Source organism: Siphateles boraxobius, unplaced genomic scaffold, assembly GCF_051911475.1.
Source record: "Siphateles boraxobius isolate OS27281-9 unplaced genomic scaffold, OSU_SipBor_1 31, whole genome shotgun sequence".
NCBI lineage: Eukaryota > Metazoa > Chordata > Actinopteri > Cypriniformes > Leuciscidae > Siphateles > Siphateles boraxobius.
In genome coordinates this window covers 2,379,565-2,396,324 of record NW_027508931.1, presented here as the reverse complement: position 1 = coordinate 2,396,324, position 16,760 = coordinate 2,379,565, and the positions used below count along the sequence as shown (strand labels likewise).

At 36.6% G+C, this 16,760-nt stretch overlaps 2 protein-coding genes across 3 annotated transcripts; one reads left to right on the top strand and one right to left on the bottom strand.

The window, feature by feature from the left end:
- Positions 1–98: 98 nt before the first annotated feature.
- Positions 99–10,444, top strand: zwilch (zwilch kinetochore protein). 2 transcript variants are annotated; one of them, XM_077193310.1, is made up of 19 exons: positions 99–277; positions 428–467; positions 551–640; positions 738–856; positions 947–1,137; positions 1,252–1,331; positions 1,420–1,575; positions 1,682–1,753; positions 1,933–2,026; positions 2,203–2,255; positions 3,618–3,720; positions 3,811–3,890; positions 4,014–4,170; positions 4,329–4,357; positions 4,449–4,585; positions 4,812–4,907; positions 5,769–5,884; positions 6,011–6,107; positions 10,249–10,444. In XM_077193310.1, exons 1-18 carry the CDS (start codon positions 228–230, stop codon positions 6,100–6,102), a joined length of 1,755 nt encoding a protein of 584 aa, XP_077049425.1. In that variant the 5' UTR covers positions 99–227; the 3' UTR covers positions 6,103–6,107; positions 10,249–10,444. The 2 variants fall into 2 exon arrangements, with proteins under 2 accessions (XP_077049425.1, XP_077049424.1); XM_077193309.1 differs by having other exon boundaries at positions 124–277; positions 5,769–6,107.
- Positions 6,179–14,811, bottom strand: lctlb (lactase-like b). The gene is made up of 14 exons (XM_077193311.1): positions 14,628–14,811; positions 14,300–14,460; positions 14,129–14,216; positions 13,934–14,043; positions 12,692–12,820; positions 12,506–12,601; positions 12,364–12,418; positions 12,128–12,289; positions 11,768–12,042; positions 11,461–11,587; positions 10,944–11,143; positions 10,120–10,183; positions 7,567–7,611; positions 6,179–7,423 (listed from the first exon to the last, which is right to left on the bottom strand). Exons 1-14 carry the CDS (start codon positions 14,755–14,757, stop codon positions 7,308–7,310), a joined length of 1,758 nt encoding a protein of 585 aa, XP_077049426.1. The 5' UTR covers positions 14,758–14,811; the 3' UTR covers positions 6,179–7,307.
- Between the last annotated feature and the right edge of the window lie 1,949 nt (positions 14,812–16,760).

The following is a 16,760-nucleotide window of genomic DNA, read 5'->3' as shown; positions in this document are numbered from 1 at the left end:
GAAAATAATATTGAATTTTATTATTTTTTAAAATCGTTTTGTTGTTGAAGATTCATTTTTAACAACAATAGGCGTGGCAAAAAGACGTCTGCGTGACTGCGTCTTAACCCCTGGTGACGTACATTTGGCGCGCTGTAATCAAATCTTTTTTCATCAAAAGTTTTTCATTCAAACGGGGAGCATTTTTTATCAAATCTTTATATTGCCTTTGTTTTCAAACGAAGGGTATGGGATCCAAAATAGTTTCCGACGCCAACGCTTTTGTTAAATTTCTCATGTGAGTAGTTGTCGTTATATTTTCTACTGCGATTAACTTAAACTTGAATAACTGGCAGGTCTGTCATGTTTTATTACCCACAGTAACGTTAAGTTATATGTTTACGTATTTGATATGCTTAACTCATATTTCTGTCCTTGCCTGTTTTAGGTTATGTCAAGATGAAAGTAAAGACAACAGCACGTATATGGTAAAATGACTGTGGATGCATATGTGTAGAGAAGATGCCCAGTCATGTGTTTTGAAAATAAGTTGTTTGTTTGTTTGTTTCAGGATGATATTTCAGTACTGCTGGTGGAGAAGGAAGAGCTTTTACACAACATAATCAGTGGAAATCAGCCTGTCTTTGTCTGTGAGAAAGCAGTAAGTCAGTTTGTGATTGCCCCCTATATACACACATTATGTGCGATTCCTATTTACAGTAAACATTACATCATTTGTAAACTTATTTTATCAAAAGCAACCAAAATGTGAAGCAGAATCTACTGAAACTTCAGCTGACACCAGTGTTGTTGAAGAGATACTTTATAAAGTGGAACAAGATCTGGGGCCTCAGCCTCTCTCTGTCATGAAAGCAAGGTAAAAGAAGCTTCTTGTTGCAATATTCTGTAGTATAATTAAAACTAGCATTGTGATTATGAACAATCATAACTCCCTTTCTTCAACCAGGCAGCTGGTGTCTTGGTACACTATGGCTCATAACCCCAACATGCCCCAACTGGAGGTCCCAGGCACTTTGCACCCTCTCTGGGTCCGTTGTGACAAGTCTGACCCATGTGCCAGTGCCTGGCTTGGAGTAGAAACTGTCTACAATGGGAACAAAACCAGCGGTGTCAAACTGTATACAGTCTGCTGCAAAGGTAATAGCACTCATTACTCACGTCTTACGTTATGGATCCAATCCAGTAATTTTACCTATAAGATTACTCTTTGTAAAGAGAAACAACCTTCTCTTATTTCCCAATTTCCTGCAGGTCCAACAGGAGATGAAACCTCTTTCATCACATTGGATGAGCTTAAACAAGAGCATCAGAATAGACACCATCCATCTACAGTAAAAAAAAAAAAAAATTCTGTATAACTCCTATAGGTACTTCACTATTCGATATCTATTAAACCTAATTATCTGATTTTTTTCCCAGGTGGCGACCAAAGGCTTTGCACAGTTCAACATGTTTTGCTCCTTGAGAGAAGAAAGCATGATGTTTGAGTCTCAAAGCAGTGTAATAGCGAGTCTGACATGGAATAATGTGGAAAAAGTCTTGGAATGTCCTCCCTTGTCGTCTAAAGCAACTCTGGTTAGCACCTATGCCGCATTCATTTGCCCGTGACACTTTAGTCATTTAGTTTTGTTTATACTGTATATTGGGGATCTTAGTTTTTTTGTTTCGTTTGGTATTACAGAATATCAAAGTCTCAGTTGGAGACATAAGAAGTCCATTGTATCAGACCCAAAGAGAGATGGAGTTCCTTCTGGTAAGGAATTATTTTAATATTATTTATAACTATTATAGGGTTTATTTACATAGCTGGATTGCAGTAGGTTTGTTATAGATGGAAAAAGGTTTTACTCTAATATATAATTACTTACAATATAATAATGATATCATGAAGCAATTTAATGTCATGATTTTTATTTTAAAACCCCTGACTAGGCTCTGGCAGAGGGTTTGAGAACAGGAGAAACTGAATGGTTGGAACCAATGGAGACTCAGTCTGCAGTGGATCTGACCAGATCACTCATAGAGGGTAAATACAGTGAGATTGATCTGTGTGATATTAATACACTGCTGGAGTAAGAAGCAGTAAATAGATATGAATGCTGCTGATTTTCTCTGTGTCAGTCTTGGATTTTAATTATTTTTTTGCTTTATAATGTGTGAAGTTTGAGGGAGATGGATTATTATGTTTCCTTCTTATTTTAGAGCTTGAGAACCTTGCTCATGGAGTACCAGCACACACTGCCAAACTGTCTGAGGTAAATTGATAATATAATAATCAGGGCCGGATTTACCTCATATTGTGACATAGGCAAAATAAATGTTTGGGCCCCCCCTGCATTTTTTAAATAATTAAAACCAGTGTTGTCAAAGTTTATATTGTGGCGTTATATATGATCATATATTGCATGTGTCATTATATTATTAACATTTGACCAAAATCAAGCTCAAATTAAGTTCTGAAGTTTTTGAGCAGTGAATGTCGCATTGTCATTGGAACAATTTTAGAACAAAGTGCATCGCGTTACGTTTTCATCTACTTACAGGTTATGAAGTTAATTGTAGCTGTTGCTGTTTTTTCTGTCATTTGGCCAAAATCTCATGTCATAAAAGATGAAGTGCTTCGCACAGGCTTTTTAAGAGAGTATTGGCTGTGACTCACTCGACATCAAATGCTAGACTAAGACACGCTTCTCCGCTCCTCAAACACATAAAACATTAGCCTTTATATGTATACATATAATGTTTATGGATGAGTGAATACATTGATGTTTTTAACATGACTGTGGTATGAAGCAGGGCGTGATTGCTAATAAGAGACCGATATCAGCGCCACACGCGAGTCCCGCGAATATAAAGGAATAAGGACATTTAATTCTACCGAACTACCCGCTAGTGCTGAATTACTACTCAAACAGGTCAGTTTATTTGACGAATTAAACTTGTAAGGTTAAAGTATTTAAAATTGGAATTTCGCTAAAATTAAAAGTCTTTAGGAACTTTTGGGATATTGTAAGTACACAACTGCAGGAAATATATATCACACTGTGCGTAGTGATTTTTTGGATATTTTATTACAAAAATCTTACATATTGTACCTTTTAAGGAGCAAATGGGTGACCAATTGTAATGATTTATATATATATATATATATATATAAAAAAAGAAATATGGAGATACAAGGTTTCTACCCGACAGTGACTATTTTAATTTGTTAATTTATAAAGTAGTTCTTGTACTGAGGTTTAGCAGTAGAGTGAAGTAATAATTAAATGCAGTATATATATATATATATATATATATATATATATATATATATATATATATATATATATATATATTTCCCTTCATTGTAATCGGGCCCCCCCTGGACATGCAATCTTTAGCACGTGCCTAGAATGACTATGAATAAATCCGACCCTGAATATAATCTAATGTCATTGTGACAGTTCTCAATCATTCACTTTCATCATTGAAGTGTAGCCTGATTATTGTTCAAAAATTCTCCTTTTGTGTTCCACTGAAGAAAGAAAGTCATATGTATCTGAACGACATCAGCGAGAAAATAATGACAGAATTTTTATTAATGGATGAACTATCCCTGTAATGTTTTGTAACAGAAACAGAAAGCTAAGACAGATGCTGCTGCAGTTTTCAGCTCGATGATAATTGAGAGAGGAGACCTGGATTTTACTGAACAACTGTGGGAGAAGATGAGGAGGAGTAAATACAGCATTGCAAAATTTCACAAACACAGCAAAACATTTCAATTTCACTGTAACTAAATGAATTACAATTTTTTTTTTCTCATAGGTGTAACTTCATATCAAGACGTAACAGAATGCCTGAAAATTGTTGTCAAAGCTGTGAAACTTGGTCAAATCAAACCATGGGTGTGTGCAACTGCATTATGCATAAATGCATTAAAGAGATTTTTTGGTTAAACATTGTGAATTTTTTTTTTCCAGCATAAATATTTTAAAATGGTATGTAATGAGTGTATTTTTCCCCCTTAGATCCACAAAGACAGCAATAGCACTCTCAGTAAGTTGATCCTGCAGTCGTACCAGCAGCAGATAGACACCATGCCTCTCACTGGCCTCACACCTGCTAATATGCTGCTGGAGTTGGGCCTGGACAAGATCAGGAAAGACTTCATCAACTACCTTGTTGGTACACTAACTTTCAAATTTTAAATGTAGCTCTTCTTTGGTTTATAGTTCACTTCATCTGCTAATTAGCTACATAAGAAAGTTGTTGATTTTTAGATGCTCAAAAATACTTTGAGAAGCAGACTAAAAGACTTTAATTCTGACTTTATTCTTTTTCAGGAAAGGAACTTACAACTCTCAACTATTTGGTAGGAAACACTTTTGAATTTTTTTAAGCTTTTGGTCGATATTAATATTATGATGCTGGAATGGTCTATGCATTTTATCTCAAATGTTCAGAGTTACTACTTGGACACTGATGTTGACCTGCAGGAGCAGGTGATAAGAGTGAGGAAACTGCACCACCTGCTGGAGATCTTGGGCACCTGCAGTACTTTTCTCAGTCTTCCTCATGACCGCCTTTTCCTTTTCACTCAGTGAGCTTCCTGCCCTTTCCCTGAATTCTATATTAATCAAATGGTGATTCAAAATGTACATAAGTAATATATTATTCCGTTTTTCACAGGAAATTGTGGTTTATGATTTAGGGTGCACTTTTCCAACAGAGAACACTGCATTGCAAGAGATTAAAATAGAGAGAAAAATCTAATTTCAGTAGCTGGGTCTTGATAAATGCATTCTAACCATGATATTTGATGTCAGATCCTGTCTGCAGTACTATAAAACATCCAACTATGACGAGGACCACGTCTTCCAGTTGCAAATTAAGCCTGCCCTCATTAGCTACTTTTATGAAAAGTGAGTTGATGCTGCATTTCTTACGAGCTGTCATATTTTCTCTGTATTACTTTCAGTGTTGGGGAGTAGCTAATTGATTATATGTAATATAGATTATGTAATCAGATTCCAAAAATGAAAAACTCATTCAGAATACAGTTAAATTTTCATTGATTACATGATTACCTAATATTCACAAAATGGCAGTAAATTATTCAGAATTCATTAATTCTTTTTAATCTTTTAAATTTTCCTTTCTCAGAAGTTTTATGAAATTGCACACACAGACTGGCCACAAGTCAGGCGACTATAATTGCATGGAAACACAGTATTAACAAATACAATATTTAATCTTATTGTTATTTAGTGTTTTATTTAGATTTGTTTTTATGTTCAAATTATTTATTAATTATGTTTTAACTTTTTTTTATTTAATTATTAACTTTTTTTATTTAATTATTAACTTTTAATACATTTCTGAACCTCCTTCAGTTCCTTCCCAACCCCTAGTTAGAGAAACCTTTAAGTAATGTTTATTGCACTTCATGTTGTTGACAACAAAAAATGTAATCAATTTTCTTTTTCTTTGATTTGAATAGTATATTAGTATAATATTGTATCATGTTGATAATATATACAATGTTATAAAAACAAGTGAGGTCAAAAGTAATCTAAAAGTAGTCAGATTATATTACATAAAATGTGTAATGAAATAGACTAAATTACTAACTAAATGTTATCATCTAAGTTATATTTGGTAATAGACTACAATTTGTAAGTAATCTACCCAGCATTTATTACTTTGCCACTTTATGTAGGATGTACTGAACAGTGTAATGACATTTATAAGTGAATTAATGTTGGTTTATGTTATTCTCTCAGGGAGCAGCCATTCTCTTGGGGCATGGAGGTGTCCAGTGGACAGGGGTCTAAGGAAGTCAAGACAGCATTGTACCTCAGTGACAAGCCCCTAGTAGACCACATCAGTTTTGACTTAGGTGAAGTCACCGGCAGGAATTTTTTTTTTTTTTTTTTTTTTTTGCCAGTTTCATATCTTTTGTTGAGTTTGTTGAAAACAAAAAGAAATATGACATTTAAACTAATCTTGTCACACACACATACAGATGTGCCCCTGGATGAGTCTGTCAATGGAGAGTGTGAGAAGATGTCTTACTACAGGGCCATGGTGAGCTGTAGCCTCATCAGCTTCACTTAACACCGGTAAGACTCCATTTAATGGAAATGTACTCACAGAAAATGTAGTAGAAGAGAAATAAAGTTTGTATTCATTAGTTTTTTCTTTATTTTTTTATTGCAGTAGTTTTAATTTGTGGCACTTATTGTGTACAATACTGTTCAAAAAGTGTTTTTGAAAGAAGAGTCAAATGATCAGCAAGGCTGCATTTATTTGGAAATACAGTGATAATGTGAAATATTGTTACAATTTAAAAACTTTTTATTGAATATATTTTAAAATGTCACGGAAAAGCTGAATTTTCAGAAGCCATTACTTCAGTCTTCTATCTTCTAATATGATCATTTGGTGCTCAAAAACACATTTCTTGTTATCATCACAGTTGAAAACAGCTGTGCTGGTTAATATTTTTGCGGAAACGTTATACAATTTTTCAGTATTCTTCGATGAATAGAAAGTTAAAAAGAACAGCATTGATTTGAAATAGATATCTTTTGTAACATTATAAATGTATTTCCTGACACTTTTGATTAATGTAGTAATGCATCCTTGCTGAATAAAAATGAAAATTTTATTGAAAATGAAAAAAATCTGATCCCAAATTTTTGAACGGTAGGGTTGAAGGCAACTAGTTTAGTCCACATAGAAATAATATCCAAAACTGAAAGACTATTTGCCTATATCATTTAAAGGTACACTATGTAACTTTTTTTGTTGTTGTTCAAAATTAACTAAATTTAAATAATGATTCAAATCAATCCTTCCTCCAAAACATGTTTTTGTCTCACCCTGATTCACTTTAGTACGCCTATTATAAATGTTTATATTTCTGACCTGTTGGGATGGTTTTTGTGCTAAACTTGCCCGTGCATGTCTTGTTATATCCACAAATACAGAAAAGTTGCTCCGGCTACTAAGACACGTGTGTGGTGTGGAACAAACGGAACAGAACAAACGGGAATTAAAGAGCAAACAGTTTACAATTAGTCCATGTCAATTAACCTTTTATGGGCAGAAGGATAACCATATTCATCCGCATGATCGAAGCACAATCAAAACAATGTTCTTCTGCAAACTGCATGCAGTTTTTTAACTGCTAGAGGGCCAAAAGTTATAGTGTACCTTTAAATTCAGCATAGTATCCTTAACCTCAGCGTCCCTGCCTGCAAAGAGTATTAAATGAGAAACGGGCCGAATTCAGTTATTTTTCCTGATAAAAAAGTGAGCTAGTTGCGTTTGCGCAGCAGGAACATGAGAAAGACAGCGCTGATCAAAATGCAGAGGGTGCACACCGTAGGAACCACAACCTCAGTCACCATCTCCATGTGGCTGGTTAAAGGATCTGAAACATATGCACACAAACATGTTTATCAGCCCAAACATGTTAGCGTAGCCCAGTCTACACATTGCTTTTGCATAACAGAGCACTCAAATGATTAATATAGTTCTCTTCTAGCTGTGGTGTGTTTGTATGCGATGGCTTACCATGAATAAGTCTTAGAATATTGGCAGCTGTATTCCGCTTTTCCTCTAATGAAGAGAGAGAAATAATCTTAGGATGTCATCAGGGCACATTAACCCTTTGAGGGCCGGTGTGTAAGCTCACATTAAAGCAGCACAAATTTTGTCAACTGGGTTATAAGAAAAAGGACGTCATCCACATCAAGCATCCTTGACATTTATTCGTTCATAAACTTGCTGTTTTTTTTTAAGATTATACAGCACATACAGTATGAAGCATTTCAGTTTGAAATATGAATGAGCAAAGTTCAGAATAAATAGATTTAGAAATCTTAATCAGATGATTTTTTTTTTTTGCTGATAATATAAAAACCTCAGCAAAGCAAGCTAAAGCAGCAGTGAGTTCATCAAAATTTATGTTCCATATACTTGTGCAACAGTCAGGTTCCGCAAGTAAAAATCCTATTCATTTTCTCCATATAGAAACTGATTTTTCCGATAACCTTTAAAGACAGACCTATTCTGAGCTACGAGATTATTAATTGATGGTAAATAATGTTATATGTTTTTGTTTGAGTCATCAGCCCGCATTATTTCAACGTGTTTTTTTAACAAATCACTTTTAACAGCAGAATTCATGGTGAAAAAATATATTACCCTGGATTCTGTGGAAAAAAACCTTCACCAATCAGAGAATTGAAACAAAATGATAGACAGTCTCCCTATGCTTTATTAGGGTACACCTTGTTTTACCAGGTTGGACCCCCTTGCCTTCAGAACTGCCTTAATTCTTCATGGCACAGATTCAACAAGGTTCTGGAAACATTCCTCAGAGATTTTGGTCCATATTGACATGAGCGTCACGCAGTTGCTGCAGATTTTTCTGCTCCACAATCATGACATGAATCTCCGGTTCCACCACATCCTAAAGCTGCTCTATTGGATTGAGATCTGGTGACTGTGGAGGCCATTTGAGTATAGTGAACTCATTGCAAAGCTCAAGAAACCAATTTGAGATGATTTGAGCTTTGTGACATGTCACATTATCCAGCTTGAAGTATCAATCAGAAGATGGGTCCACTGTGGTCATAAAGGGATGGACATGGACAGCAACAATATTCAAGTAGACCGTGGCGTTTAAATGATGTTCAGTTAGTACTAAGGGACCCAAAGTGAGTCAAGAAAATACCTCGGTTGTTACGAATGATTATTTGAGTTACTGTTGCTTCTCTATCAGCTCGAACCTGTCTGGCCATTCTCCACGGACCTCTGAATCAACAAGGCATTTTCGCCCACAGAACTGTCGCTCACTGGATATTTTCTCTTTTTCGGCCCATTCTCTGTAAACTCTAAAGATGGTTGTGTGTGAAAATCCCAGTATATCAGCAGTTTCTGAAATACTCAGACCAGCCAGTCTGGCACCAACAACCATCCCACGTTCAAAGTCTTAAATCACTTTTCTTCCCATTTTTGATGCTTGAACTTCAGTTTGAACTTTTGCTGCCATGTGATTGGCTAAATAGATATTTGCGTCAACAAGCAGTTGAACAGGTGTACCTAATAAAGTGTATTAACTACTGCATATTTTGCAATAAACGTGAAATATATGGTTTCTACATACATAATCAACATTTCTTTTTTGTTAATACCTTTTAAGACTTGTGCTTTTGTCTTTTGGTCTTCTCTTTCAAATAGTTTTTTGTTTCTATTCAAAATTGTGATTTACCTCATAGCTGGTTTGTTTGGCTGATGACTTAAAACTGTTTAAGGAAGAGTTAAAAAAAGATTATAAATGAATGGGAAAAATACTTTCGGAACCAAGGCAGTTAAAAAAGTGAGCGAGCACTATTACACTCGACAGTATATAGAGCATTCTAATAAAATAAGGTTTCTCAGTGTACTGCTCCTTTAATGTTCACATGTACTTAAATAGATGATCTGACTTTTTCTTTATGTTGGCATTTAAGATATGGCCTCTGAAGATTTTAGATATTTCAGTTTCTCAATATTAGAGTAGGCCAGAACTGGAGTTGCTTAAGGTTCTTTTTATCCAACTACACCACAAAATCATTTTGAGTTTTTTTTTACGACATTGTAAGAAGTTTGCCAAGCCAAAAAGAAAAGAAAGAAGTTTTTTCTTTACCCTAGTGTCTAAATCATCATGCACTGGCCAAACCTTTGGCATCTCTGCATGATCTTTATTTTCCTTGGATTTTTCATCTAGCTAGAGGGGCAAACAAAGAAAAATCCTGTTAGAGGTTTCAGCTCAGTCTCTGTTTCAGACCTCCCCAAAAGCTTTTGTCGATCCATTCTCATGGTAAGCAAACCGGGTCCCTATGGACACTTGCGGCTAAGTAGAAACCTCGTCAAACCACTAATAAGGTTAGCATAATAAAACAGTGGAGATCCAGATGAAGACAAGGAATGTTCTCATGCACTGTTCAAGGGGAATTTGTACCCATTGAATTTGTTCTTGATTAAAGGCTACACGATTATTCCTTTTAGCCTGTGGTCAACAAATGGAATTTTTCCTTGTTTGCCCTGGTTCGACTAACTTAGAATCAACGATCCACTGACCTGCAGCCAGGAGCTGATTGCTGGTGGAGCAAGTCTCTGTAGCTTTCCTCTTCCAGTTCTCAACCTGCCGATGATGATGATTCAGAGCATATGGTCATTGTCTCATTTAGTCATACTATTCTCTTACAGATGGAGGTTTGCACAGATGGACACTCCTTTCAAGATTCTATTCTGATTCTTCTACTCAAATCTGTCCTTTTATGTGGTATTTAACTTGGCTGTTTAATTCTGTTAATTACACCACCTTTAATACATAGATTATATAAACAATTATATATAAAATGATGTTGTTTTGTATCATCTGAAAATAAACATTTGGAACATGTCCAAGGCAATGAGTTGGAGTTTTGTTCAATAAACAGAAAAATAATTAGGAAAAAAAACCACATTTATTTGGTAATTACATTCTAATCTTGGGGGTTCTCCAACAATGAGGTTGTTGCCTTATTCCTCCTAAACAGCTATTTAATTGTAAAATGTTCTCTGCAAACATTTCATTGACTCTAAATAGCATGTTTCAGTACCAAAACAGATGCTCTAATCCAAATTGTAAGTACAAGATGGCAGTCAAACAATCTGGAGCAGAATCAGTTCATTTAAAGTGTTAATTAGCACTTTCCTTTAAAACAACTTTTATTATTTAACTGTGAGTGTGTGGTATAACTCTTTTTGTGTGTTTATGATTTAACGAGTGTCTTTGTTATGTATAAAACTGACATTTAATGTTAAAAGCCAAAACATAAGAAGAAGAAATTGCAACTTTTATTTGCCATTCTTTTCTTTTTAGTAACACATAATGAACAGATGAACAATATAGATGTTACCTCTCTTTGATTGGGAAATCCATTAGAATTTATAACGCGTTTGTAGAACTGAACAGAGGCCTTGGGGTAGCGAGGTTTATTTTTGTTCTTGAAGTCTACGTAGTACAGGCCGAACCTCTCTGAGTAACCTTCATCCCACTCAAACTTGTCTAGCAGGGACCAGGCGGTGTAGCCCTTCACATTCACTCCATCCCTGATAGCTGCAGGATAACAAGAAATAAGATACAATGATAATTTGTCACAATTCTGTTTACATTTACTCACCATCATGTTGTTGCATACCTGTATGTCTTTCTTCTGTAGAACACCAAAAAAGATATTTAGAAAAATGTGAAAAGTCAGTGGGGTCCAATATTGTTTTGAACCCCATTGACTTTCATTATATGGAGAAAAACAGTTGAAACATTCTTCAAAATATCTTCTTTTGTGTTCATCTAAAAAAAGCAAGCCATACTGGTTTGGAACAACATGAAGACAGTAACTGATGAGGAAGTTTATCCATTCATTGATTTGTTACCTTTGAGCATCTCATTGATGTAATCCTTGTAATACTGAATCCTCCAGTCATCACACATTTCTGTGCACATCATCTTCTCTGAGACCCCATTCTCAGTGATGAAGATCATGGGGTTCCCATATTGAGTCTTAAGTCAAAGAGCATAAGTCAAGAGTTTAAAGACTTGATTATATTTGATCTTATCACACATATACACATTTCCTTTCACATATTCTTGACATGATACTTTCACAAAGACATTAGAAATTATGATTGAAACAAGATTCGTCATGAAACCAATGGCTTTTAAACGACAGTCTTTGTGCACCTTTACAAAGTTGAGGAGACGGCGAAAGCCCCAAGGAACCGAGTAAAGCCACTCTGAACCAGGATCAGGCCAACGTGGGTCGACCAGCTCCGCTATATCCCGATCTGAGAAGTAGGTGGTGCCACGATTGGAAGGGAAGCTCTTTTGGGTGACGTAGCGTGTCGTGAAGTGTCCCACGCCTAGGAAGTCACAGGTGCCTTTGATGTAACTCTTCTCCTGAGAGGAAAAGGAGGGAAGGCGAGACGTTCCCAAGCCCTGCTGTGTGCTTTTCCTCCCTTGGATACAAAATTGGCATTAATATGCTGAATTTTGCCATTCTTGACCTCACATATTCAACCAACATCTACTTTGCAACAGTACCTATGAAATCCTTCATCACTTGAGGATAATCTCCATGGAAGATGGGTGTAGCAAACCAGCCTATGTAAAACTGCACATATCTCTCAGCAGCCTCAATGTCCTTCTGGTTAGTGATGTCCACAGGCTCTCCCCAGTCCCCATACAGTGAAATACCCACCATACCTAGAGAAGAAAGCAGCCAGAGGGTTCAGAGGGTGTCATTTTTGATTAACTAACAGACATTTGTAAGCACATACCTCTTTGTTTGCTTCGCCACTGAGAATCGTAAGTGTGCCAAACCTTAGCATGTGCCTGTTATTAAACCAACACAAACAGTATTGCATATATCTCCATTTTGAAATACTATGGTGCAATATTCTGTCAAGGGAATGATATTACCTTAATGATGTGGTGAGCTGCTCTGTAGGCCCCTGTGCCCCTGAGCTTCAGTCCTGGAGCATGTTCTCCAGTTTCATATCCTTCCACTGCCACTGACTGACACACATTGAGCACATTAATAAGCATATCCTTTACACATTTATTGAATTTGCTGGCATTAAGTAAAGATGTGTAGAGTGAGCATACCCATGGGTTATTAAAAGTTATCCAGTATTTCACACGGTCCCCATATCGTTCAAAGCAAAGGTTGGCAAAATCATTGAAATAATTAATCATGCTGATGTTCTGCCATCCACCATATTTCTCTTGCAAAACCTGTCCAAATGTACAGACATGATGATAAATTATAAAACTTTCCAAAAGGGTTACAGCAAAATCTCTTACATCAGGCAATGCAGTGGATAGGTTACATTTAATTCATTAAATGTGTATATTTTTATTTGCCAAAACTTGACAGATATTGTTGAAAGATATGTCAAAAATTAATCAAATTGACTCCTGATGAACTGACTTTCGGTTATATGCTGATGTATTAACATTTCGCAAATGAAAACATGGATGTTAGGACAAGCGAGAACAGTAAGGTGTGGTCACATAGATTATTGAAATTTCTGTGCATTTCATGGGCAAAAAAGGTCCTATAGACTGAGCATGTAATGATGTCACCGTCTTCTTAAATTCGTGTTTTTGTGTTTATAGTATATAGTATATTTTTCCAAAAACTAGCACTTTGAATGAATCCCATATTAAAAAGTTTGCCTTGTCCCATAAATGAATGGCCAAACGCATAACATTTTTCAGTTTTTAGTTACTTGCTAAAGTCACTTTGTACACCAAGCAGCTTTTTGGGCACTGATTCGCTCACGAAATGTAATCAAGAAATGGTAAATGTGAGCATATCTTAAAAGATACATTTATCTTAACACAACAATAATGTACTAAAAAAGGAAAAGTTTTTCCTTTGTGTTTTTCACCAACAGACGACAACGTTTTCAAAACGATCCCGTTCACACGGATCCGCGAAAACGACTAAAGGCGCTGTATTATTCTGCCAGACCAGTAGTTGGAAATGTCACTCTGTAAAGAAAGTAGATTGAACATGTAATACGCATGAGCCTGACGTCACCGTTTAGTTTTTTTCACATGTAATTTGCTTTCACGTCAAATTTTACATATTTTCTGGGGGTTTTGTAACCAGGGATTATTATTATTAGGCTTAAATATTAATTTTCAATGGCACGTCGGCAGAATATTCAAAAAATTCAAAGTAGCCTAGAGCCCATTGAACAGAAGGTATACTTGCCTCGTTTTTATTCGTAAAAAATTAAATATGCCGTTTAAGATCTATTCATTAAAGAGAGGTTAAAGAAATCATACAATATGATATTAAGCACAATATTAATAATGAATATATGCAGGTACACAAACCTGAGGCAGGTCCCAATGATACAGGGTCACAATGGGAGTGATACTATTTTCAAGCAGCTCATTAATAAGAACATCATAATGCTTCAGTCCTTTCTCATTCACATGGTCAGCTGTAATCACACAAAAGTGGAAGTCAAATTTAATGGAAATGTATTATCAAATGTCCTAACTGGAGCCAGCAGTACAGATACTTACACTTGATACCAGTTGGCATGATCCTGGGCCAGGAGATGGAGAACCGATAATGATTCAGATTCAGCTCTTTCATCAACAAAATGTCATCCTATACAAGAAAATGAAGCAAAATGTTGCATTTCACAGCTGGGACATTTAGTAGTGAATCAGCATGACAAGAACCATGGGCACCTTGATTTTGTAGTATCCATCACACGAAGAGTCTCCAGTATCATTCAAGAATGTCTTTCCCTTCTTATGAGTGAACACATCCCAGATGCTCAGTCCTTTCCCATCTTTGTCCCAGGCTCCTTCTGTCTGATAGGCTGAACCGCCTGCTCCCCACGAAAATCCTGACAAATGAAACAAAACAGCAAGGAACACGTCTTAAACATTCTTGGAGTCTTATTAGTCAGTTTACTTATTTAACTTTTATTATTGACATCCATGCAAATCTGTTGATTTCCCAAGAGCCTGTTGCTGAGGAAAAGAGATCCGTATGGTATTGGTAGGATCATACCATTTGGAAAAGTGCCATAATAGAAGGAGTCGTGGTTGTTCGCTGACCAGTCGAAGTCCTCAGTCGCAGACAGACACAACACCAGCACAAGCACATGACACACTCGTCCAACACGGTGTGACAGCATCATATTCCAGCGCTCAGCAACTCTCTTCAGCACCACACTCTCCTGATCTGAGAGGTAGTTACCCTTTCACAAGACATGATTCAATGAATCATTATGACTGGAAACAATGTCTTTTGTCTAGTAATCAATTATCAATCCTCATACTCTTGATTTAAACATACCTCTCACAGAATCTGCATTGATCCCTGATGGAAATACCTTTAAAATCGATGAGAACTATCCTGGGGTTTGAAAGTTGACGTACAAAGTCTGTTATTATTCAGCCTGGGTGGCAAAGCACTGTGCTGGACTAAAGGTGACTCAATGTAGACCCATAAGCCTTCCTATTGAGGGTCAATGGACTGTGATCACATTCTGCAACAGTGGACAGATCTCTTACAAACGAGGGTTTCACTCTGTAAGCAAAGTTAATGTTAGAGAGGCTGATACTCTTGTGTTTACTATAGCAATGACAGCATATGGTGGGATAAACTGACCCAAAATATTACATGGCAGGTATCTAGGATCTTATTCTTACTCCATTATTATTATTATTATTATTATTATTATATAACCCAAAAGTGAAAACTGTCTCATCATTTACTCAATCTCATGCTGTTCCAAACCAGTAAGACTTTCGTTAATCTTCTGAACACAAATGAAGATCTTTTTTTTTTAGCTTGATGCGCTAGAACAAACCTCTTGCTGAAGCTTAAACGTGCTGCGTCACACACGAGAATGAACCTCATTGGTTCTTGCGGAAGCTCAAACGCACTGCGTAAAACGAGAATAAACTTCATTGGTTCTTGCGGAAGCTCAAACGTGCTGCGTAACACAAGAATGAACCTCATTGGATCTTACAGAAGCTCAAACGTGCCAACTCACACACGAGAATGAACCTCATTGGTCCTTGCGGAAGCTCAAACACACTTCGTAACATGAGAATGAACCTCATTGGTTCTTGCGGAAGCTCAAACATGCTGCCTAACACGAGAACGAACCTCATTGGTTCTTGCCGAAGCTCAAACGTGCTGCGTCACCCACAAGAATGAACCTCATTGGCTCTTGCGGAAGCTCAAACATGCTGCCTAACACGAGAATGAACCTCATTGGTTCTTGCCGAAGCTCAAACGTGCTGGGTCACACACAAGAATTAACCTCATTGGTTCTTGCACGTCAAGCGAACATGCGTAAGCTTCCGTTTACCATAACTGATGTGCGAGTTGATTAATTTTTATATGTGAATAAAAGCTTAAAAGCTTGCTGAAGCTTAAACGTGCTGCGTCACACACGAGAATGAACCTCATTGGTTCTTGCGGAAGCTCAAACGCACTGCGTAAAACGAGAATAAACTTCATTGGTTCTTGCGGAAGCTCAAACGTGCTGCGTAACACAAGAATGAACCTCATTGGATCTTACAGAAGCTCAAACGTGCCAACTCACACACGAGAATGAACCTCATTGGTCCTTGCGGAAGCTCAAACACACTTCGTAACATGAGAATGAACCTCATTGGTTCTTGCGGAAGCTCAAACATGCTGCCTAACACGAGAACGAACCTCATTGGTTCTTGCCGAAGCTCAAACGTGCTGCGTCACCCACAAGAATGAACCTCATTGGCTCTTGCGGAAGCTCAAACATGCTGCCTAACACGAGAATGAACCTCATTGGTTCTTGCCGAAGCTCAAACGTGCTGGGTCACACACAAGAATGAACCTCATTGGTTCTTGCACGTCAAGCGAACATGCGTAAGCTTCCGTTTACCATAACTGATGTGCGAGTTGATTAATTTTTATATGTGAATAAAAGCCTAAATTCGATCTGTTTATCATATAAAGCAATCTAATCTCTACTAAACTGCTCAATTCATATGGGTTACTTTTACATTCTCTTTATGAACTTTTTGAAGCATCAAAGCAGTAGTTGTGTAGCTTTCAATGGAGAGACCGAAAGCTCTTTCATCAAAAAGAATTTCATTTGTGTTCTTAAGATGAATGAAAGCCTTGCGGGTTTGGAACGACATGATT